The 26,446-nt window shown below is 35.4% G+C and overlaps 1 protein-coding gene across 1 annotated transcript in view; it reads left to right on the top strand.

The window, feature by feature from the left end:
• GALNT13 (polypeptide N-acetylgalactosaminyltransferase 13) overlaps nucleotides 1–26,446 on the top strand; it is a 605,545-nt gene that overhangs the window by 64,431 nt on the left and 514,668 nt on the right. The window contains exon 3 of the mRNA XM_030917104.1: nucleotides 15,869–16,114. Coding sequence (XP_030772964.1) covers nucleotides 15,973–16,114 — 142 coding nt within the window. The 5' untranslated portion in view covers nucleotides 15,869–15,972. The remainder of the gene's footprint in view (nucleotides 1–15,868; nucleotides 16,115–26,446) is intronic.

Raw genomic sequence — 26,446 nt, 5'->3', positions numbered from 1 at the left:
TGGCGACTATTAATGAACAAGCTTGAACCATTGGTTTGCCATGTTATAAGATGAATACTGAACAGTCATTAAATGCTATATCAAATGAACCATGAGAAATTTTTAGGTTGATGAACAGGATTTTTAAAATCACTTAATTTCATTATGTTTTTGAGGCTCATATATTCCTTTTTAAAAGCTTTCTTTATGAGGACTTCTTAATTTCATTATATTTTAATAATTATCTATTCCTTTTAAAGCCCCACTATCATATATTTTAGGTTTTGACAGCCATAGCATCTTCATAGAGTGAATATCCCTAAATTCAAGCATGGCTGAAGGGAGCTATGTGTAACAAATTGCCTTGATATACAAGGCATCTGCCTTTTAAAAATGTTACTGCTTTCTAAACATTCTCTGTAAATTTAACTCCACCCTTATTTCACTCACTCTGTAGCTAAGTATTGTTTGCCACTTCATTCTCTCAACATTAGTAGTTATGTATAAAAACTATCTGTTAAGAGTTTTACATATTGGAATTACTCCATGTTTCATACATCATTTTCTTATCCCTGATCCACTGCTTTTGTCTATCTCCCATCCTGGATCCTAAGACAGAAGGCAGGAATTGTGTCTTGTTGTCTGTTTTATTTCATTCCCATATTTATATTTATTTTTATTTAATTCAAGAGAAAAGTTGAAAATACATCACAGAACTTGCCTATCAGATATGGTGAGGTCGAGTGGGCCACAGCACTGGCATCACCCCAGGTTGTTAGACATGCCAGCCCTACTCTATTGAAATCTGCATTTTATTTTATTTTTCTTTCCAACATTTATTTTAGGTTTACGGGGGCAGGTAGAGATTTGTTACATGGGTAAATTACATGTTGTGGAGGTTTGGTGTGCAGATTATTTCATCACCCAGGTAATGAGAATAGTACCCAAAAGGTAGTTTTTCAGTTCTTAACCTCCTCATACCCTCCACCTTCAGGCAGGCCCTTGTGTCTATTTTTTCTCCTTTATGTCTATGTGTACTCAATGTTTAGCTTACGCTTATAAGTGACAACATGCTGTATTTGGTTTTTCTGTTCCTGTGTTAATTCTCTTAGGACAATGGCCTCCAGCTCCATCCATGTTGCTGCAAAAGACATGGTTTCATTCTTTTTATGGCTGTATAGTATTCCATGGTGTATATGTAGCACATTTTCTTTATTTAGTCTACCAGTGATGGGCATCTAGGTTGATTCCATGTCATTGCTCTTGTGAGTAGTGCTGCAATGGACATACACATATATATATGTCTTAATAGTAAAATGATTTATATTCCTTTGGGTGTATACCTACTGATGAAATTGCTATGTCAAATGGTAGTTCTGTTTTAAACTCCTTGAGTAATCTTCAAAATGTTTTCCCCACTGGCAGAACTAATTTACATTCTCATTAGCAGTGTGTAAACGTTCCCTTTTCTTTGCAACTTCACCAGCATCTGTTATTTTTGAATTGTTAATAGCCATTCTGACTGGTGTAAGGTGGTATCTCATTGTGGTTTTGATTTGCATTTCTCTAATTATTAGTGATGTTTATCATTTTTTCTTATGTTTGTGGGTCACATGCATGCCTTTTTTTGAGAAGTGTCTGTTCATGTCCTTTGTCCACTTTTTAATGGGGTTTGTTTTTTGCTTGTTTATTTAAGTTCCTTATAGATTCTGAATATTAGACCTCTGATGCATGCGTAGTTTGTAGATATGTTCTTCATTTCTGAGGGTTGTGAAGGTTGTCTGTTTGTTGTCTGCTTTGCAGAGGCTCTTTAGTTAAGTCCCACTTGGCAATTTTTGTTTTTGTTGCAATTGCTTTTGGCATCTTCGTCATGAAATCTTTGCCAGGACCTATGTCCAGAGTAGTATTTCCTAGGTTATCTTCTAGAGTTTTTATAGTTTTAGGTTTTGCATTTAAGTCTATAGTCTATCTTGAGTTGACTTTTACATATGGTGAAAGGAATTTCAATTTTCTGCATATGACTAGCCAGTTATCTCAGCATCATTTATTGAATAGGAAGTCCATTCCTCATTGCTAGTTTTTTTGACTTTGTTGACGATCAGATGACTGTAAGTGTAAGGCTTTATTCCTGGGTTCTTTCTTCTGTTCCACTGGTCTATGTCTGTTTTCCTACCAGTAAGTACCACGCTGTTTTAGTCTTGTGGTGTAGTTTGAAGTCAGGTAGTGTGATTCCTCTGGCTTTGTTTTACTTGCTTATTATTGCTTTGGCTATCTGGGCTCTTATTTGGTTCCATATGAACTTTAGAATAGGTTTTTTTTCTAATTCTGTGATGAATGTCCTTGCTGGTTTGATGGGATTGGTATTGAATCTGTACATGACTTTGGGCAGTATGGCCATTTTATCAGTATTGATTCTTCCTATTCATGAGCATAGACTGTTTAACCATTATGTCATCTCTGATTTCTTTCAGCAGTGTTTTGTAATTCTCAATGTAGAGATATTTCATTGCCTTGGGTAGCTGTACTGCTGTATTCCTGAGTGTGTGTGTGTGTGTGTGTGTGTGTGTGTGTGTGTCTGTTGTGGGGATTGCCTCTTTGATTTAGATCTCAGCTCTGACATTATTGGTATATAAAAGTGCTACTGATTTTTGTACATTGATTTTGTATGCTGAAGCTTTGCTGAAGTTGTTCATCAGACCTAGTAGCCTTTTAGCAGAGACTGTAGGGTTTTCTAGTATAAAATCCTATTGTCCACAAACAGAGATGTTTTATTTCCTGTCTTTCTATTTGGATAGTTTATTTCTCTCTCTTGCTTGGTTATTCTCACTAGGACTCCAGTATGATGCTGAATATGAGTAGTGAGAGTGGGCTTCCTTGTCTTCTTTTAGAACTTAAGGAGAACGTTTCCAACTTTTGCCTATTCAGCGTGGTTTTGTCATAGGTGGCGCTTATTTTAAGGTGCATTCATTTCATGCCTAGTTTGTTGAAGGTTTTTAACATGAAGGCATATTGAATTTTATTGAAAGCCTTTTTTGTGTCTATCAAGATGATCATGTGGTTTTTATTTTTTGTTCTGTTTATGTGTTGAAGCACATTTATTGATTCACGTATGTTGAACCAACCTTGCATCCTAGGGATAAAGCCTGCTTGATCACAGTGCATTAACTTTTCGATGTGCTGCTGGATTCAGTTTGCTAGTATGTTGTTTTTAAACCTCTATGAAGATTTTTACATCTATGGTCATCATGGATATTGGCCTGATGTTTTCTCTTTTCATTGTGTTTGTTTTTAGGTTTTGGTATGATAATGATACTGGCCTCACAGAGTAAGTTAGGGAGGGTTTCTTCCCCCTCAATTTTTGGGAAGAGATTCAGTAAGATTGGCACGAGTTCTTTATATGTCTGGTAGAATTTGACTGTTAATCCCTCTCATCCAGGGCTTTATTTGGTTGGTAGGTTTTTTATTACTTACTCAATTTTGGAACTCAACCAGGAATTTATCCATTTCTTCTGTTTTCTAGTTTGTGTTAGTAGAGGTGTTTACAATAGTGTCTGAGGGTTTTTTGTATTTCTGTGCATTCAGTGATAATGTCTCCTTTGTCACTTATGATTGTGTTTAATTTTCTCTCCCTTTTTATTATTCTAATTAGTGGTTTATTAATCTTATTTATTTTTTCAAAGAACCAACTTTTGGCTTCATTGATCTTTTCTATGGTTTTTCACATCTAAATTTAGTTTAGTTTAGCTCTGTTTCTGGTTATTTCCTTCCTTCTGCTTGCTTTGAAGTCAGTTTGCCCTTGTTTTACTCATTCCTTTAGGAGTGATGTTATGTTGTTAATTTGAGATCTTTTAAACTTTTTCATGTGTGTTATAAACTTTCTTCTTAATACTGCTTTAGCTGTGTCCCAGAGATTCTGGTGTGTTACATCTTTGTTTTTCATAGTTTCCAAGAATTTCTTGATTTCTACCTTAATTTCATTGTTTGCCCAAAAGTCATTTAAGAGCAGGTTAATTTCCATGTAACTGTATGCTTTTGACAGATCTTCGTTTTTTTTTTTTTTTTTTTTTCTTTTTTTGAGATGGAGTCTTGCTCTTGTCGCCCAGCCTCGAGTGCAATGGCACAATCTTGGCTCACTGCAACCTCTGCTTCCTGGGTTCAAGTGATTCTCCTGCCTCAGCCTTCCCAGTAGCTGAGATTACAGGGTCCTGCCACCATGCCTGACTGATTTTTGTGTTTTTAGTAGAGATGGGGTTTCACCATATTGGCCAGGCTGGTCTCAAACTCCTGACTCAGGTGATCCCCTCACGCTGGCTTCCCAAAATGCTGGGATTACAGGCATGAGCCAGTGTGCCTGGCCCAATTGATGTCTATTTTTATTGCTCTGTGTTTTGAGAGTGTGGTTGGTATGATTTCAGCTTTTAAAAAATTTGTTTATAATTGGTTTATGGGTGAACATGTGATTGATTTTGGAGTATTTGCCATGTGCAGATGAAAAGGATATATCTTCTGTTTTTAAGGGGTGAAGAGTTCTGTATATATCTGTTAGGTACATTTGGTCAAATGTTGAGTTCAGGTCCTAAATTTCTTTGTTAGTTTTCTGCCTAAATGATCTGTCTAATACTGTTGGTTGAGTGTTGAAATCTCCCATTGTTATTGTGTGGTTATCTAAGTCTCTTTGTAGGTTCAAGAGAATTTCTGTGTCCCAGTGTTGGTAACAAATATAATGTCCTTCTTTTGTCTTTTTTGATCTTTGTTGCTTTAAAGTCTGTTTTGTCTGAAATTAGAATAGCAGCTCAATATTTTTTTGACTTTCCATTTGCTTGGTAGATTATTGTCCATACCTTTACTTTGAGCCTATGAGTATCATTGCATGTAAGATGAGTCTCCTGAAGTCAGCATATGCTTGAGTCTTGCTTCTTTATCCAAATCTTCACTTTGTGCCTGTTTAGTGGGGTGTTTATCCTGTTAAGTGGGAATGTTTAGCCTCTTTATGTTTAAGGTAAATACTGATATGTGTAGTTTTGATCCTGTCATCATGTTGTTATAGTAGCTTGTTGTTATGTAAACTTGATCATGGTAGGTATTTTATAGTGTCAGTGGGTTATAGTTAAGTGGGTTTGTGTGTGTGTGTGTGTGTGTGTGTGAAGTAATGGTCTTTCATTTTCATGTTTAGCACTCCCTTAAAGACCTCTTGTAAGGTGAGTCTGGTGATGACAAATTCCACGAGCTTGTCTGAAAAGGATTTTATTTTTCTTTCTCTTACGAAGCTTCATTTGGCTGGATAGGAAATTCTTAGTTGGACTTTCTTTTCTTTAAGAATGCTGAATATAGGTCCCACAATCTCTTCTGGCTTACAAAGTTTCTACTGAAAGATCCATTATTAACCTGATGGTGTTCCATTTGTAGGTGACCTGCCCCTCCTCTCTAGTTGCCTTTAACGTTTTTTTGTGTGTGTTGACCTTGGAGAATCTGATGACTGCATGTCTTGGGGATGGTCATCTTTTGTAGTATCTCAGAGGATTTTTCTGAATTTATCTTTAGTGCCTTAGCACAGTGTTGGCACTTATGTGGGCACTAAATTGTATCTGTAGGATAAATGAAAGGAATATTTTAGTTTTTATAATTAAAGTGGTTGTTTTATTCTTAAAGTAATACATGCTTATAGTAAAAATTCAAGCTTACAGAAGACTGCAAATTCTGTTGTTCAGAGATTACTAAGTTTAGTGAGTGTATCTTTCTAGAAGTTTTCTGGAAATATGAAAATTTACACAGACACACATACATATATCCTGCTTTTTCTGTGTGTGATTATTTCAGGTCTGTGAAGGGTCTGGAATTTGATTTCACCTCACATAAAAGCTAAAAGTTAGCTTGTTATTATTTCATGGATTTTGGCAGAATAGACTTCTGTATTAGAGCAAAGGACATTTTTTACTCATGGCACAGGAAGTACATGAGCCATTAGATGTCACGTGTCAATGCAGTTTGTCACATATTGGTCCTTTCACACATGCTTGCGTATAGGGATATCCATTCTATGAAGATGGTATGACTATAGAAGTACAATATGTATTTGTGTGAGTTCCACTTGCTTCCTGTGTTTGTCCCAGATGGGACAAACAGTAGCCGTTTTTTCTCACCTCCTTTTTCAATATTCCTTACTGCAAACACAATTATGAAAAGTGGCCTGGAGTGTTTGGGGCGTTACATTGTTGGCATCCCCAGCAGGAAGTATTAGGAATTGATGAGAGTGAAGGAATGTCTCTCAATGATATCCACTGTTGATCTTCTATAATGTTGGCTTCTGGTGAATTTTCATGTGAGTATGGCACTCCATTGAACACCCTAAATAATGTGACAGTGGCTGGGGTCAGATTCACTTAGTTTTTCCTCATACAGTATTTACATAAGGCTATTACGAACAGAACTTCTAACAACAGGATTAGGCCAACCTGGAGTTTTGACTTTACTCATGTTTCCCCATGGTTCTGTACTCAGTCACCGTAAATAAGTCTAAGAGGATATCAATAGGTTTTATTCTATAAAGCCAAACTGTAGTAGTCTAAGAACAATGTATTATCCAGCACAACTGATACAAGGGAGTTTACATATAACTGCTTATCTTTGTTCACCATTGCAATAGATGATTTAATAGAATCTGAATTTCCATGGAGAGATAGTCCATGGCTCACTCTGCCCATGTACAAACATATAGCCCAAAGGGATACAAGTCTGTCCAATCAGGATTGTTTATTAAACTTTATTTGGATCATCATTACATTGGTCTGATTAAGCATGTGCCATGTTACTGAAGAGTTGTAGCCTGGATTGTATACATGGCATAAGCCAAAGTGCTCAGATATCAGGAGAAGCAAGTGAATTTCTGTCAGCCAGATAGAAAAAATGTTATGCAAGTTCTTGTGTTTGCTTAGGTGGGAGGAAGGGTATCTTTTTGGGAGCAGCCATTTATGGCATCAGGCACAGCAGAGCAGTTTAGGACTGGCCATGCCCACATGAGTTTTTCTGTTTCATAGCACTTGGAAGAGATGACAAATGGAACAGCAGGCTGGATTGTCAGCCACAGATGCTACTTCACTCAGGCAGGCCATATGATTATTTTGCCAGGCTCTGATTCTGGATCTAGGTGACAAACACAGCATTAATTAACCCATCCTCTTCCCCACAACTCTTGGTGTACAAGCCATTTCTTCCCCAGATGTCAGAATTATTGCTTTCTGCACAGCCATGAAATTTTGTGTGCCCTATTTCAGTATAACTTTGCTTTTCTTCTCTCCAGTCCTCTATTAATCTAACCCAGAGCTTTCATATGAAAGTGTTAAATGCAAGTGGAACAGAGACATTTTTACAAAATATATAGAGACCCATTATACCTCCCATGTTTGCCCACATAGGCCATGGTAGAGGGATTTAGTTAGCAGTAATGTTAGCCATCTGTGTTTGCAGTTTCTGCATTCGCAGATTCAAGTAACCTTGGATTGAAAATATTTGCAAACGAACACAGTAAAAGTAGAAACACAACAATAAAATCACAGATAAAAACAATTTAGCATAACAACTATTTGCATAGCACTTACATTGTATTAGGTGTTATGAATAATCTAGAAATGACTTAAGGACTACAGGAATATGTGCATAGGTTATATAAAAATACTATGCCATTTTATATAATAGACTTGAGCATTGAGTTTGGAAACTCTAATACCTTGACTATCATTATATTATTAGGTGGCCTTTGCAACAAACGGCACAACATTGCCAGACTGTAGATGGGTCTGGAAACCAGCAAATATGACCCAGTTTAGTTGCATGGGCCATAGTGGTATGGCTGGAAGTGACTGATTGGCCTGAAACAGCAGCCCTGTAACCTGAAACCAGGTAGGATGGTGATGTAGGCACCTTTATCAAAGAGAGCCATAAATATTCTTATTCCTGCCATCCCTTCTTAGTGTTGACCAATACATGTGTTTCAGGCCAAGGATAGGATTTACAATTTATTTTAAATGTGATAAAAGCTGTTGATCAATAATGAGCAGAACAGGGAAGATAACTAATTAAATTAAATTAAAAAATTTTTTTTTTTTTGAGACAGAGTCTCACTCTGTCACCCAGGCTGGAGTGCAGTGGCATGATCTCGGCTCACTGCAACCTGCACCTACAACGTGCAACTGCACGTTCAAGCGATTCTCCTGCCTCAGCCTCCTGAGTAGCTGGGACTACAGGCGTGCGCCACCAGGCCCAGCTAATTTTTTGCATTTTCAGTAGAGATGTGGTTTCACTGTGTTAGACAGGATGGTCTCAATCTCCTGACCTTGTGAACTGCCCACCTTGGCCTCCTTGGCCTCCTAAAGTGCTGGGATTATAGGTGTGAGCAACTACTCCCGGCCATTAAATTTAAATTTTAACAGGAACCACCTGCCTTTTGTGTGAAGAATAGATTATAATGAGGGTACATTTAAGATGCTAAGGCATAGCAGATGATCAAGCAATTCTACACCTAGGTATATACCCAAGAACAATGAAAACATGTCTACAGAAAATTTGTATGTAAATGTTCACAGCTTAAATTTTTCATGATAGTCAAAATGTAGAAACAACATAAATGTGCATCCACTGATGAATGGATAAATAAAATGTATATAGCTGTATAATGGAATATTATTTGGCAATAAAAAGAAATGAAGTACTCGTATATGCTACAACGTGAATGAACATTGAAAACATTGTGCTGAGAGAAGACAGTCATGAAGGCAACATATTGTATGATTCAATTTATATGAAACATTCAAAATAGGAAAATTCATAGACAATAAATCAGATTAGTGATTACCTATGTCTATGGATGATGCTAGGATCTAGGGTTCTAGCAAAGGGGAGTGGTTTACTTTTTGAGGAAAGGAAATGCTCTAAAATTGATTGTGGTAATAGACACACAACTGTGTGACTATATTGCATTGTATACTTTGAATGATACAATGAGTGAATTATCAGATATATGAATTATATCTCAATAAAACTTTTTTAAAAACAATCTAAGGCAGCATTTCAGAATCCTGGTGGCTGCTTGGTCTATAGTTGTAGTGGTGGAATTGGTGAAAAGTGGCACAAATCTGAAAGTGGAGCCAACAGAATTTGCTGCACAATCAAATATGCAATGTGAAAGAAACAAGTTGCTAGAAAGGAGTACACGGTTTTTGGCCAACCCGTACCAAATGTTGCTGAGGATTTTTGTAAGATAATGATTAAGAATTGATCATTGGATTTGACCCTGACCTTGTCACATAAGATTTCCACATAGTGGCAGGACCTAAAGCCTGTGAAGTTTAAGAGAGAATGGGAGGATAGGGATATATAGACATACATAATTATTTTCAAAAGTTTTACATTACACGTGAATAGATGGATGTAGGGGTACCTGAAGAGATATGTGTGGTGAAATTACTTTATTTAAAGATTATTATAAATATAACATCTTTGCATGTTGGTAATAATGACTTGTTAGAAAAGATAAACTAATGCAGAAAAGTCAAATCCTTGAATATGTGAGGGCAGGGGGCTTAAAGGGACAGTTCACCATGGTAACAGCTGGACTTGCCAAATTTGGTATGGTGGTAATAGAAACAAGCAAGCGATACATTTGACATGGTAGTATGCAAAATTCTCTCCTGATTGTTTGTATGTTCTCTGTTAAATGTAGATGCATAGTGATCAGCCATGAGAAAAAGCAAGTGTGGAGATGACAGTATGAGGAAGTCAAATAAACTGCAAAATTGTTGTCTGAAAGATGGAGATTGATTTGGACTCCACTGCAATGTGGGCATAGATTTAAAATGAGAAGAGGTGGAATAATTTGGGAGTTTCGTGCCAGCCATGTTCACCTGTTTGCATGTAGAAGTGGAGTACAGGAAAGTGGGTTTAACTAGCCAGTGTATTCCTTTGCTGGGACTGCTATAATTAATACCACAGACTGGGTGCCTTAAACAACAAAAATGTATTTTCTCTCACAGTTCTGGAGGCTAGAAGTCCAAAATCAAGATGTCAGCAGTGTTGATTTTATTCTGAGGCCTCTTTTTATGATTGACAAATGGTTGCCTTCTCTCTGTATCTTCACGTGGTTTTCCTGTGTCCTAATCTCCTCCTTGAAGGGTACCAGTCAGATTAGATGAGGGTCCACCCATCTCACCTCATTTCATCTAATTACCTTTTTAAATCCCCTATTTCCAAATATGGTTCCATTCTAAGATACTTGAACCTATGAAGGGGGTTAGGACTTGAACCCATGAAGTTTTGGAATGTGGCAGGCAAGGGCAATTCAGCCCATAACAACAAATGCTGTAGTTTTAAAATTTAAATATATTGGAGTTAGAGAGGGTGTATGTAAGAGAAGTGTAATCCTGTTCTCATATAGCTTACCACTTAAGAAAGGGGGACAATAAGAAACAAAAAACCCACAATTTTTCAGTAAATTGGGGGTGATAATTGCTAAGAAGGAAAGTTAAGTGGGGTGAGAAGATAAGAGAGTGAGTAAGGTGTGTGTGCTGTTTTATATAGGCTGATAGGAAAGCTCTTGGTGATGTGACATTTGAACAGGAAGGAAGGAAGATCTGAAGGAAACATGAGCAGGGAGCCATGAACCTACGACTGGGCAGAGAAAGCACAATCACACATGCGCTGAGGCAAGCTAGTAATTGGCATATTTAAGGAACAGCCAGGAGACCTAAGTGACTGATGTGAACATGGTAGGAAATGAGATCAGAAAGGCATTAAGTAGAAGCTCTCTTATCTGGTGAACTTATGACTACAATTTATTTAATTCAAAAGTTGATGATATCAGGGAATCGTATGGTACCTATTTACCTTTAAAAGGGAGGTACAATTTACACAGAGTGAAACGCATTGATCTTAAGTGCACAGTTTAATAGGTTTTTGCTATTGTAAAGCCTTGTGTAACTCATACCACGTTAGAAACTACATCTAAAATAGTTCTGCTATGTGGTGCTCTTGTTCTCCAATTCCCTGAACGCCTACACACTGAGCATGCAATGTTTCCTCAAGGGTGGGCAGGGAGAATCCTCATTATTTTCTCTGGCTCTTTCAATGATGTTTCTGATGATAACAATATAAATGTTACTACTAGTAATAATAACTAATGTATAATGAGTTCTTGTGTGCCAGGCACAGTTATAAGAGGTTACATGTTACATCCCTGTACTCATCCTAGTCTTACAAGGTAACTACTACTATTCACATTTTGTGAATAGGAAAACCAAGGCCTTAAACATTTAAGGAACTTGAATCAAGTTGCACAATTAGTGAGTGTTGGAACCCAGACTCAAATTATGACAAAATAACTGAAACGTTTTCTTTTAAAGCCTATGTTAGGTTCCCTCCTAAGAATTGAACTTTATGTTATCAATATTCTGCCTTTCCTTAGTTGATATACAAATGAGGACATTTTTTGTTGTTTTTCTTCAGTTTTGTTTATTTCTTCTCTTCTGCTATCTTTCAGTAAAAAGCATTTATTTAGCACTATATTTGTTGGCTTCTTTGTCTCTTAGTTTAACCTTTAGTGTGAAGTGGTTATTACAGTGGACACTTTGGTTTCGGCTGTGAGTGGATTTCCTGGGTTTAACTTAAGTTTTTGTCTTTTTTGTTTGTTTGTTTGTTTGTTTTGACAGAGTCTTGCTCTGTTGCCTAGGCTGGGGTGCAATGGCACACTCTCGGCTCACTGCAGCCTCCGCCCCACAGGTTCAAGTGATTCTCCTGCCTCTGCCTCCTGAGTAGTTGGGATTACAGGAGTCCGCCACCATGCCCAGCTAATTTTTACATTTTTAATAGAGACAGGGTTTCGCCATGTTGATCAGGCTGGTTTCGAACTCCTTACTTTAGGTGATCTACATGCCTCGGCCTCCCACATTGGTGGGATTATAGGTGTGAGCCACCGTGCCCAGCCAATTTTTTCTCTTTATTCATGCAAAGATCTGTTTCCCTATCAGTCAGACCTGAAGCTAATTTATGGTATTTTTTCAGGGCTTACTCACTACATTTATCAGCCTATAAACCAAACTCTGCAAAATTATTTGGTCATTAGCTCACAGAAGCTCATGCCTATTTAAAACATTTAAAGTATGCTGAGTGCCTGAAACTTCTGGAAGGATTACCAGCAGCCTTACACTAGTTTCCAGAATCCCTTGGCAGCCTCAAGGATAGCCTCGTAAAATAGACTGAAAAAATTTGCTCCCATTGCACAATTTTCTACAAAAGAAAGTTTATGACTATAGATAAAAATATGTCTAATAGCAAGTAGATTCCCTAAGTAATAACTTCCTAATTAAAAAAGAACAACAAATAACAAACCAAAGCAAAAACAAAAACTTTTTTATTTTTAACAACATAGTGACAAAGCCCTAAACTTTATCTAGATTTATTTCTTATATTTAAAATCAATTTTTTTTTTTTTTTTTTTTTTTGAGATGGAGCTTCTCTCTTGTTGCCCAGGCTGGAGTACAGTGGTGTGATCTCTGTTCATTGCAGCCTCTGCCTCCTAGGTTCAAGCCATTCTGCTGCTTCAGCCTGCTGAGTAGATGGGATTACAGGCACACACCACCATGCCCGGCTAATTTTTGTATTTTTAGTAGAGACAGGGTTTCAGTATGTTGGCCAGGCTGGTCTCCAACTTCTGACCTCAGATGATCCGCCCGTCTCGGCTTTCCAGAGTTCTGGGATTACAGGCATGAGCCACTGTGCCCAGCCTTAAAATCAATTTTTAATAAAGATAGGAAATACGGTACACATTTTCAAGTAAAAGTCCTATAATATAGACAATCTTGCTGATACCATTACTTAATGTTTTTGAAACAATTAGGAAAAGGGTAATAGTATTGGATAGAAAAGGCTGTAGTTGAGGCAAGTTGCTCATGCACTACATTGGCTTGGCAAGCCAGGGATATTGAAGAACTTGGATTTTCTGACTGTTTGAGAAACAGAACAGTATTTGCAAATAAATAGGGGTTTCCTGGAATAGAAACATAATGCAGATGCTGATTCTCTTAAATAAACCTGGGCCACCAACTGTGCTTATGTTGGTTAGTATTCTGTGTTTAAAGTACCATTTTTCTGCTCAGTTTTCTTCTCTTAAGAGGAATATTGAAATACAATATACAAGATTATTATTTTATAAGTGAAGGGGATTAGATCTCTGTGAATGATAAAGCTTAGCCTGTTTTCAAGGCTTAGATGTTTTCAAGATGTAGATAAAATTTTAAAACTTAAAAAAATAAGGAGAATCTGTTTCGTAATTAGATAAGAAGTTTAAACAGCAACTTACTTTTTCACATGAAATGGTATAGTTAGAATTCTTTCAGTGCTAATGTCTTAATATATAGTGCTACCAGGCTATGAAATCAGGATAATTTGAATACTGCTTGAAGTGGCAATAATATGTAATTTTGACTTTTTATCATAACTAAAGTTTAAATTAAATTCTCAATAACCTCAGCTGTTAGGCTCTTATTAGGAAATGACTTAGCTTAGACATTTTAATATTTAATTAATACTGAGTGATTTCAAATTTTCTATTATAATAATATTCTTCATCTTTTCTTAAACAATATTTTAAATTCTTTATCTTGCTTAAGCTTCACAATATTTTGTGAGATTGATGGGACAGAAAATATGTTAAAAACAAATGAAGCACTGAAAAGCAAGATACCTACCTAAGGTCATCCCTTTATTTGATGACAGAGCCAGGCATGGTGCTGTTTACATCTTCCAGGATCATTTATGTATAAGGTACTCCTTATAAACTTGGGGATGGCTGTGTAGTGACCATCAATGTTATATGTACTTCTCCATGGAATTATTTTCTACGATAAACTGAAAGGATCTACCCTATCTTAAGACTGAATACAGAAAATTTGATAGCTTGAATTGTTTCATATCTCAAATTTAGAAAAGAATATACACAGTAACAGGAAATAAGTATGGGACAATAATTCCTTTATTATCAGGTTTAGAGGCTGATTTCCAATATTTAGCTATCATTTTTATAGAAAATTAAAGTGGAAATGAAACAAAGTAGATAATAATGTGTTACTTTTTCTAAGAAAAAAACACCCAAATGTCATGTATTCTTTGGATTTACATATATCTCTCCATTTTATATGTGTGTATATATATATATATTCTGAATAAATGTAAATGTAATTTTTTTGTAGTTACTAAAATAAAATCTGTTACAATAATTATTTTGTAACTGGCACTTTATGTGAATTTTGCATTTGTTGCTAGTTTAGGTTGGTTATAACAGGCAACAGAATTTCTGTTGCTTTATGGTGCTGTCAGCTGCTGTTAATTTAAAGAGCTTGTGCTCATCAAATTATACTTTGATGTTTTTATTCTGAGACACACATTTATGAAGTATTTCAAGTGTCTTTGTATTTAATACTGTTCACCCCAAATAGGTCTGTCAAAACTTCATCACTTACCTTATTCACATCAATAAGTTTATATTTTACTTGATATTATTTGAAATGTAACAAATGGCATCAGATTATGTTTTGTCTGATTACTTACTTTATAGATAAAAGTTGGTTAACCAGGTAAACAAATGTAGTAGTATACATAAAATGCTCAATGTAGTATAAATAAAACAAATATGTGTAAGGTATTCATTCTGCACTTACCTTGGAAAATGTCTCTTAATAATTATGTGTCTATCTTTGTTATAGCCGTTAGAATTCTTGCTCTGATTATTTTAAATCATTTATATTAATATGTTTTTTCCTCTGATAAATTGGATGCATGCTATCTATTCTAAATACACATTTGTTGTAGATACTTTCTATGCAGATCAGCTGGGATTTTGGAGGCTATGTAATTATTAATCGTGTCTTGTAATTGCTCTACTTAAGAATATGAGAACATGTTTTGCTATTTTATATGTTTATTTTATTTTATTTTTATGTGTGTATGTATTTTTTCTTTTGAGACAGAGTTTCGCTCTTGTCACCCAGACTGGAGTGCAGGGGTGCAGTCTCGGCTCACTGCACCCTCCACCTCCCAGGTTCAAGTGATTCTCCTGCCTCAGCCTCCCGAGTAGCCGGGAATACAGGCGTGTGCCACCATGCCTGGCTAATTTTTGTATTTTTAGTACAGACGTGGTTTTACCATGTTGGCCAGACTGGTCTCAAACTCCTGACCTCAGGTGATCCACCTGCCTCGATATCCCAAAGCGCTGGGATTACAGGTGTGAGCCACCATGCCCAGCTCTGTTTTATGTTTTAATAATTATCTGTTCTGCAAGATGCTTTATAAGTATGATTCTACGTAATCTTCATAACAAATGAGGTTTAAGTTTGGCATTTCTATCCACATTATACATATGAGGAAACTGTGGCTTAGAAAGTCTTCTGTTCCCAGGAGGTGTATGGACCTAGACGTGTCTGTCTATAAAGGCCAGATCTTAGATGCTATAATATAATGTATCCTAGGATGATTTCTATTTCAGTATTGTTGACTAGTCGGAAGTACTGAATTAGAGTAAACTCAGAATTGCACTATTTGACAACCCGGTGCTATAAAGAATATCATGATATGACTTTAAGGTCATTACAATACAACTTAAAGGAATCAAATAGTTTGTCAAGGGCCTAGCAGAGTAGTGGCAGATCTAGTATTAGGTATTAAAATGTTAGCCAACTAGCTTGCTAGCAACTTTCATTTATTTAGGCTTTTAATTTTAGATTCGAAGGCTTGAGTGCTGATATATTTGAGAGCATTAAATAAGTCCTACATTTCATGTTATATGTTCTTCATCCAAAAATCTATGTGTACAGTTAATGAAATTTTCTTCTTCTTTTTTTTAATACAGTGGAATGTATCCTGCTTTTATCTTGGAGTTCACCTGTGTGGCTTGGATTTATCACAGTAGCATTTGTCTTCAATCTGTGTGTTAACTAGAAATCAAAGAAAGACATGAGGAGATTTGTTTACTGCAAGGTGGTTCTAGCCACTTCATTGATGTGGGTTCTTGTTGATGTCTTCTTACTGCTGTACTTCAGTGAATGTAACAAATGTGATGATAAGAAGGAGAGATCTCTGCTGCCTGCATTGAGGGGTAAGTGCTTATGAAGCAAATATTTTTGTAGAGATGCCTTGACAAAATAAGAAACTTCAGAATCAGAAGAGTTTTGCCTTAGTGAGTTAGAAGAGCATTTTGGCAGCACTATTAATGCATGTTTAACCATGGGGAAGTTACTTTACTTTTCCTGGTCTTAGATGTCTTCTTGGAAGAAATGAGAACAGTTAGCTAACCTCTAAGATAGCGTTCAACCTAATAAATTCTGGTGTTCTATGACTGTATGAAAAGAACAGTTTAGTGAACATTCAAACTGGGCAGAATTTTAAATCTAGGCTCCTAGAAGCCAAAAGCCTTTAAAGACCAAGCACATAACATAAAACGGAAAAACCACTAAAGTGAGACAGGTGGCAATTTTAGCAAACGAACTGTACATGAATGACACCACTAAAGACTTCCAAAACAGTTGAAATAAAACAACCAGTTTTTAAAACAAAACACATGGTGGTATGCAGATTTACCAGATTGCAGGCTGTATGTTAAGCGAAAAAGATAATTTCAAGTATACTATAAAATTACTTTAATTCAGTATTTTCCTCTTGAGGGACCAGTTTCAAAGACTAAATATGAATGTAAACATAATAATTTGTATGAATGGTTATTTATCAAGTAAAGCCACAGAAATTTGTTTTCTGTGAAGTTATTCCAAACAATTTTCTCTATGCTTTCTTTTTTGTTGACTTCAAGATCTATAAATATGTTTCTGAAGTATTCCTAGAAAATTCAATACTTCTAAAATATGTAAGAGTACTCAAAATTAGTTTTGTTCTCATTGAATGAACATATTCTCTGTTTGGCAAAAGTTTTATGCATAAATATGACAAAAAGCAAGCTTCAATTGAAGTTTGATGAAATGTTTGTACCTTTTGGAAAAGTGAATCTAAATTATCAAGTTGAGATTTACATTTATTTAATGAATGTGATCTGCTTTTAATGTTATAGATATTTTTGGGATATTTATTGAACAAAATATTTTAATAAGCAGAATTTCATTAACACTCTCAGTTTATATGAAGTTTAGGGAAACAGAAGAGCTTTTCCAAAATTTAATTTTTGTTCAAAGAGTATTTTAGATATATTGAGTTTGCTTTATATTACAAAAATACTCTTGTTCATTTAGGGAAATCCTGAATCGCTTCCTTGTCTTTTAAAATGGAGCTTTCATTTTAGATTTTGACTAATATAAATAATTAAAAAAATTTTGGGAGTGACTGATGCTAGACCCATTTAGCTAGTTTACATGCATTTTTTGTGCCTTTATACTACAGTTATTCTGAGAGGGGAACGTTATAAGTCCGTGTTTTTGACAAATGAACATGGGGAATGATTTGCTGATCTTTAGTTAAAACCCCAGAATTAATCAGCCTTTTCAGCTTCTTTGTCGGAATCAGTTGAGTTGCTGCTTGGCTGAATGTAGAAAAGTGTTTTTGATGGATTACATCAGTTTGGAATGATCACTCTGTCATTTGTTGAAGGAAACCATCTAGGTTGGTCACACACACACAAAAATGTTACAATCTGATTCAGCAAAACTTTGATAGGCTTTTCTGCAAGTAACAAAAAGGTACAGTTTTGCTGATTTATGTCCTTAATGCTCCTTAAGTCTTAAATCTCAAAATGTGAAGTTTAACAATGCAAGGCAAAAATAACTTTTCCTTGTACTTAAATTGTAATTAAACTGTTGTTCTCTTTGTTTATAAGACCTGTTGTTTTACTTCATTCAGGTTGTTAAAAAAAATATAGACTTGGTGGCTAACAAAGAATAGGCATTTATTTCTTACAATTTTGGAGACTGGGGATTCCAAGATGAAAGTGCTAGCAGATGCAATTTCTGATAAGGGCCTGTTCCTTATAAACAGCTGTCTTCTCACTAACCTCACTAGGCAGAATAGTTGAGAAATCTCTCTGGGGCATATTTTGTAAGGGCACTAATCGCATTCGTGAAGGTTCCACCTTCATGTCTTAACCACCCTGCAAAGGCCCTGTCTCCTAATATCACTTTGAGATTAGCATTTCACTATATGAATTTTGCAGAGACACAAACATTCAGTACATTGTACTACTTTCAAGTTTTATATTGATACTATTTGTCTTGAATAAATGGAAAATAGACTTGAGGGTTTTAATTTCATTTTCAATTGTCACTTATTTCAAAATTTTACTTTAGGAATGTGTATCTTGTTTTCAAAATATTTTATTTGTAAGCAGATGATGCTATGCAAAGTGTATGTAACTGAATTTTTCATGTTTTAAGTCTGCTAAAAACAAGCTTTTTTACTTATAAAAAGATCCTTCTGAACCTGTGCATCTCCATTATTAAAGCAAAGGTTTTGGAGTAGGCAGTTTCTAAGATCACTTATACGTCTAAATTTTAAACAATTCATAAGGACCCAATTTTAGCATACACTATTAGTTAATTTTTGAGATATTTTCATTCATTCCTTCATTCATCAATTAATTAATTATTTATTAAGTTCTTACTGTAGGCAAATTCTGGGGATATAACTGAGGTCCCTGACGTTTGGGACATAAGGGAACAAGGCTCCCACCTGTCATGGAGCTTAAAGTCAAATATATAGTAAACATTTTTCTCTTTCTATATGTATTTATGTGACTGTGTGTGTGTGTGTGTGCAATCATGTGACATATAATGATTTTTTGGTCAACAACTGACTACATATATGATAGTGATCCTATAATATTTTAGTAATGATCACCGACATTGAGTTAGTTTTTTTCATATGATTTTTGGCCACATGTATGTCTTCTTTTGAGGAGTGTCTGTTCATGTCTTTTGCCCACATTTTAGTGTTTTTTTTCTTGTAAATTTATTTTAAGTTCCTTATAGATGCAGGATATTAGACCTTTGTCAGATGCATAGAGTGCAAAAATTTTCTCCCATTCTGTAGGTTGTCTGTTTACTCTGTTGTTAGTTTCTTTTGCTGTGCAGAAGCTTTTTAGTTTAATTAGATCACATTTGTCAATTTTTGCTTTTGTTGCAATTGCTTTTGGTGTCTTCATCATGAAATCTTTGTCTGTGTCCATGTCCTGAATGGTATTGCCTAGGTTGTCTTCCAGGGTTATTACAGTTTTGGGTTTTACTATATTCAAGTCTTTAATCCATCTTGAGTTAATTTTCTATATAATGTAAGGAAGGTGTCCAGTTTCCATTTTCTGCATATGGCTAGCCAGTTCTCCCAGCACCATTTATTGAATAGGGAATCCTTTCCCAATTGCCTATTTTGGTCAGGTTTGTCAAAGATAAGATAGTTGTAGGTGTGCAATCTTATTTCTGGGTTCTGTATTCTGTTCCATCGGTCTGTATGTCTGTTTTTGAACCAGTACCATGCTGTTTTCATTACTGTAGCCCTGTAGTATAGTTTGGTGTCGAGTAGCATGATGCTTCTAGCTTTGTTCTTTTTGCTTAGGATTGCTTTGGCTTTTGGGCTTTTTTTTTGGCTTCATATGAATTTTAAAATAGTCTTTTCTGTTTCTGTGAAGAATGTTAATGGCATTTTAATGGGACTAGAAAAAAAGCTCAACATCACTGATTATTAGATAATTGCAAATCAGAACCACAATGAGATTCCATCTCATGCCAATCAGAATGGCTACTATTAAAAAGTCAAAAAACAACATATGCTGGCAAGGTTGTGCATAAAAAGGAACACTTATTTCCTGTTGGTGGGAGTGTAAATTAGTTCAGCTATTGTGGAAGACAGTGTGGCGATTGATCCATCAGAGACCTAAAGACAGAAATACTATTCAACCCAGCAATCCCATTAGTGTATAATACCCTAAGGAATATAAATTGTTCTATTATAAAGAGACATTCATGCATATGTTCATTGCAACACTATTCATATTAGCAAAGACATGGAATCAACCTAAATGCCCATCAATGATAGGCTAGATAAAGAAAATGTGGTACATATATACCATGGAATACTATGTAGCCATAAAAAAGAATGAGATCATGTCCTTTGCAGGGACGTGGATGGAGCTGGAGGCAATTAGCCTTAGCAAACTAATGCAGGAACAGAAAACCAAATAGCTCATGTTCTCATTTATAAGTGGGAGCTAAACAATGAGGACACATAGACACGTAGACAGGAACAACACACACTAGGGTTGAGGGCAGGAGGAGAGAGAAGATCAGGAAAAATAACTAATGAGTAATGAGTATTAGGCCTAATACCTGGGTGATGAACAAGTGTGTACAACAAACCCACATGACACATGTTTACTGATGGAACAAACCTGCACATGTGCCCCTGAACTTAAAATAAAAGTTAAACAAATTATAACATTTTACTGTACCTTTTCTATGTTTGGATATGTTTAGATACACAAATACTTACAATTGTGCTATAATTTCCGATAGTATTGAGCGTAGTAACATGTTAAACATGTTTGTAGCCTAGGAGCAATAGACTATACCATACAGCCTAAGTGTGCAGTAGGCTATACTATTTAGTCTTGTGTAAGTACATTCTATGATGTTTGCACAGTGATAACATCATCTAGTGATGCTCTTCTCAGAACACTTCCCCATCATTATGCAATGAATGACTGAATATATATTCAACTAAAAAGGTAAAATAAGTTAGAAATGATTACAAAACATAATTGATATTGGGATCAGGAAGAAGAGGACACTGGATCTGGAGTACTGGATAACATTTCTCAAGCCAGGCATGGTGGTGTGTGCCTGTAATCCCAGGTACTCAGAAAGCTGAGGTGGGAGGATTGCTTGAGTTCAGGAGTTTGAGTCCAGGCTGGGCAATATAGTGAGACTTCATCTCAAAAAAGTGAAAAAAAAAATGAACCTTCACAAAGGCTGTAACATTAAAATTGAGGTTTACAGCATAAGAGTAGGAAATAACTAGTAAAAAGCAAAAAAATACTAAAATTCTAATGGAATGACAAAGATTCCAGAAAGCCCAGGGTACTTCTAAAGGGGAAAAATACAGAGTGGGGATGTGACAAGTCTTAAAATTTAGAGTAATTAAGGCTATATAATTGGAACAGAGAAGCACGGGGGAGACAAATTGTCCAAAGGAAGAGAATTAGCCCTCTGATGGCGAACCATATATGTACCTATGTTTGGAACATTCTGTATATGACAGAAGGGGCACTGCAGATCAGTGTGGAAAAGAGAGGCTGTTCAATAAATGGAACTGAGAATAAAGTGGCAATCCATGTGGAAAGAGACGAAATTGGATGCCTAACTCATGTCATGAAGTTTGGATTTAGGACTTAAATGTCAAAAACAAAGCTAAAACTTTAGCAGAAAAATATTTAGACATCTATAAGACCTTGGAATAAAAAATTCTTAAAACATAAAAAAATTACCACAAAGTATTGAGAATTTGACTAGGTTAAACTTGAGAAAGTTAGTTCATTCAAATGTACTTTAAAGAAGGTAAAAAGAGAAGTTAAAAATCGTAGAATATATATAAAGAAAACGCAATTGACAAGTTATTAAGTACATACAAGTAACTTGATTGTTATATGTATCAAGTATATATAAAAAATTTCTGTAACTAATAAGAAAAACCCAAATAATCCAATAGAAAAAGTGGGCAACAGAACTGAAGTGACACTTCATAGAAAATGAAACACATATAGCAAATAAATTTGTGAAGAAATAATTAACATGAACTTTACTTGGAAAACTGCAGATCAAGGCTACAGTGATATATCACTTGTATTTAGTCAGTTGGCAAACACTATAAATGGCTGATAATACCAATTGCTAAAGGTGATGTGTCTCTACATTTTTATAATAACTTCAGATAACAGTTGGGCATTAGCTCTGAAATCTGAGCATTCATATGTAACTCAGCACTTAAAGTCATATACCCAAGATAATTTATTTCACATAAACAAAATATCCATAGCACTACAATTCATAAAAATAAAGCCTGAAAATAACCCATAGATCTATTAGTGGAAAAGTTGACGAATAAATGTTGGTATATCAATACAAAGAAATCTTATATGGTAGTTTAGTAGTTAAAATTAATGCAGTTCATTTTGAATTCCATCAACATGATTGAATCTTGAACATATAATAGTAAATTATGTACAAAAACTACCTATTGGGTACTATGTTCACAGCCTGAATGATGGGATAATTTGTACCCCAAACCTGAGCATCACACGGTATATCCATGTAACAAACTTGCACATATACCCCGAATCTAAAATAAAATTATAAAAAAAGAAAAAAGTTATATCCTTCAAAGATTATATACAATATAATACTGCTTAAAACACTAAAAATAACTAAAATTTTAAAAATGTAGACTTTAAAAATATAGAAAAATACAACAAAACTTTTCAAAAGCCAAACAATGCTAATTATGAATATGGGAATTAGGATGTTGTCTGTCATGTGTGCGGGAGATTGGGGTATGAGATGGGGGTGAACATTTTGACTGAATGTAGGGTATTACTACAGTCCTAGATTTGATTTGGATATGGGTTTGATGTGTCTTTTTCATCATATGGATAACTAAATGAGTGAATAAGATACACTGAATGGATTAAAAGTGGGAAGCCACTGAATGAACTTAAAAATCAAAGCAAACAGGATACGAGTTGTGTCACAGAAGGATTGCTGTGGATACAATGTAGAAAATGGAATAGAGAAGAGCTGTTCTTTCCAGGAGGTCTGGGTAGGAGTCTGTGGCATTATTCCATGTAGTCTGTGTAGGAAATGATGTCTGCTTAGAGCCAAATAGTGCACAGTGAGGTGTGAGAGGAGTAGGTAATACCAAGAGGCATTTCATATATGAGATTAAGAGAGTTGGATTGCGTGCTTGATTCTGGCAGGTGTAGGAGAGGGGAGTGTCAAGGTCAAGTCTCTGGATTTTTGCAGGAATTTGTTTGATCCAATTTCCTGAGAGAAGGAAGGATGTAGGAGATGATTTGAGGGTGGACATTGAGTTTATTTTGGACACGATGAATTTAGGATGCCTGTTAGGGCTCTGAAAGGAACTGTTCAGTAGGAAGTTGGCTACATCATTACACTCTAAATATCAAACTTGAGAAAACAGTCACTTTAATGGACATTTTTCTAAAATGGATTACATTCTCATCTCCTTTTTTAAAAGTGAAGTTTATGGGCTATAATGGAATCTTTGTTACAAAGTCAGTATTATCATTTTACACATCAATTATTGAATGATGCTGTAAAAAAATAAATGATTTCAGGGACTTTATGGGAACATGTAGACCGATTCCAATATTAGATACAGACCCATGAACACTATTTGTTTTTCTGTTTTTTAAAGGATTGCTCTTGGGTAACATAAATACTTGTTAGGGGATGATATTAACCCTTTCGTGACACTCTGATGCCACCTGGAATTAAAGTGCAGTAAAAATATTTCTGACTCCTAAATGGTATGGAATACTAAGTGCTGCTACTCTCAATTTGGCAAAGTTAGAATAGGTATTTGAGAGAATAGGTGTTTTAAAAGCAGGGTGATGCCACAGTGCGCCTGCAAACACTTTGTGGAAATTTGAGGACGTGTGGTAGGTTTGCATGGGCATTATGCAAGGTAAGTTTGCAAGGATCCATGCATAGTGGATCCTTGTCCTGGCTTCCCACTCATGGCCTATATTCTCAGGCAAGTAGATTAGTCTCTCTGGGCCTCAGTAGTAATATGAAATGAATATGAGTCATGATTTTTAAAATCATGCCAGTCTGAAGTGAATGATTATATGTTTCTAGTTTTAAGAAAATAAACCTATAGAAAACCAGCTATTTTATTATCTAGCTTTTGGTTCGTCTGTAGATAATATTTAGTTTGAGATGAGAAATGGTCATACAGAGAATACAAAATGGGAAAGGATCTGCTTAGAAACTCCAGAGGTTTCTTATCATCACAGAGGGCAAAAGCGATATGATGTTATGATATCTATTAGAGTTATCTAGAGGGACAGAACTAATAGGATAGATGTATATATGAAGGGGATTTTATTAAGGAGTATTTACTGACACAGTCACAAGGTGAAGTCCTACAATAGACTGTCTGCAAGCTGAGGAGCAAGGAAGCCAGTCCAATTCCCCGAACCTCAAAAGTTGGAAAGTCGACAGTGCAGCCTTCAATCTGTGGTTGAAGTTCTAACAGCCTCTGGCAAACCACTGGTGTAAGTCCAAGAGTCCAAAAGCTGAAGAACTTGGAGTTCAATGTTCGAGGGCAGGGATCATCCAGCACAGAAGAAAGATGAAGGACAGAAGACTTAGCCCATCTAGTCCTTCCATGTTCCTCTGCCTGCTTTTATCCTAATCATGCTGGCAGCTGATTAGATGGTACCTACTCAGATTGAGGGTGGGTCTACCTCTCCCAGTCCACTGACTCAAATATTAATCTCCTTTGACCACACCCTCACAGATACACCCAGGATCAATACCTTTAAGTTGACACTCAATATTAACTATCACATGATATTCTAGAAGGGAAGGAAAGCTACCTTTCTTTGTCTTATTCTGAACTTTAAACATATGACATATGCATAGGAAATGAAATGAAATTTACTTGAAAAAAGGGAAAAATAGCAAAGCAAGAATTTCTGATTCTATGGAAAAAAGATACATACATTAGTCAATAATAATAATAACACAATAATAATTTTAAGTATTAACTGTTCTAAATTATTTACAAGTGCTACGTTAGTAAATTCTCACAAAAAATCTGTAAAGTTGGCATTATTATTATTATTATTATTATTATTATTATTTTACATGTGAGGAACTGAGACAAAGAGAGGGTAAAGAGATCTGCCAGAACTTTTACAACCAATGGAACAAGCTTTGGTTATTATAGTATAAGTTCACAAAATGATTCTGTCATCAGTAAATACCAGTTTGCATTGGAATTCAAGTACTGTGTTTTCATTTGGATACCAGTGTGACGATGCACATTCTGAAAACTCCACGTTTTGTCTTTACTCTCAGAGACATTCTACACCCTCCAGGTCTCCCTAGCCTGTAGGATGTGTAAATCTCAGCCAGGAAAATATTTACTAGTGATCATTCTGCTTGCAGATAATTAGTAAGACAGTTTTCACCTTCTCTGGCATTTTAAGTTGCTCTTACTCACTTTTGTCCCTCCCCAATACTGCTCTGAATTGGGGGAAATCAAGAAAATGAGTGGAATTGCTGATCAATGATTTCAGTTCAAAATCTCTACATTCTTCTTGGTGCTGCCAGGGAGGCTAAGGTTTCTTCTCTTAAATACAGGGAGACATATGGCCTTGCTCTCTTACATGTTTGGCAAAGGCTGTTGTGTCAGCCTTTTCTTTTTTAGCTTTTTAAATTATCTCCTCCTTATAGCCATGCACTCATTTATTAAACAGCAAATATTTGTTGATTTTGTCTGATTAATCTTTGGTGCTTTGGGGGAGAATTCCTGTGTTTACATAGGGGAGAACTGAAGACTGGTGAATTAAATCAATAAAACTAACAGCAAAGTTTTAAAATATATGGCTTCATCTTTTGCAAGATAGGCAGAGGGTATGATTGATTAAAATGCATTGTCAGTATTGGAATTGCCCTGAATAAATTATAATGACCACTGGAATGTTCAGATTATAATATTTATAATTATAGAACAGTGGAATATAACAACACAATTGATTTGGATTAAGGGCATATATGTCCTGGATAATTTTCAATCAGTTCTATATACAGTTTCTAAAAATTAATAGGCCTTATAAAATTTTGACCTCTGATATTTGCTTTGCTCCTTCATGCTCTTATCCACAATTCACGCTGACCCTTCTGCTCTTCTACACGGGCATAGGAAAGTCAGGAATAACAATTAATTTTAATCAATATCATAATTCGTTTATTTTAATAAATATAGTTATAATAATAATTTATTATAATAAATAGCAACAAATTATTAGGTTTACTGTGCTAGGTACTTTACAAGCATTATTTTGAGTAACTTTAAAAGCAGCATTAAAAGGAGGTACTATTATTATACCCATTTACAAATGAGAAACTGGGCTATGGAAAAGTTATTTAAATTCCCTAAGGTTACAAACCTCTAGTAAGAAGGAAGAAAGGACTCACAGCTGGTTTGTCAGATTTTGAGCCCATATGTTGAAACAGTAGACTGTGTTGTGCCTCTGACCCAGGCATGCCTAGACTCCTTTTAGCCAAAGTAATCATAACATTTATATACTATGTATGAACTATTTATACAAACAGGAGTATTTCTGGAGGATGTAGAAAGAGGTGGCCACTGACTTTGGCTAAAAAAAAATCTTATTTAATAGAAAAGTGAAAAG

This window comes from Rhinopithecus roxellana, chromosome 14, assembly GCF_007565055.1.
Source record: "Rhinopithecus roxellana isolate Shanxi Qingling chromosome 14, ASM756505v1, whole genome shotgun sequence".
NCBI classification, from domain to species: Eukaryota; Metazoa; Chordata; class Mammalia; order Primates; family Cercopithecidae; genus Rhinopithecus; species Rhinopithecus roxellana.
The sequence above is the reverse complement of the archived record's forward strand: the minus strand, read 5'-3'. Positions and strand labels throughout refer to the sequence as shown.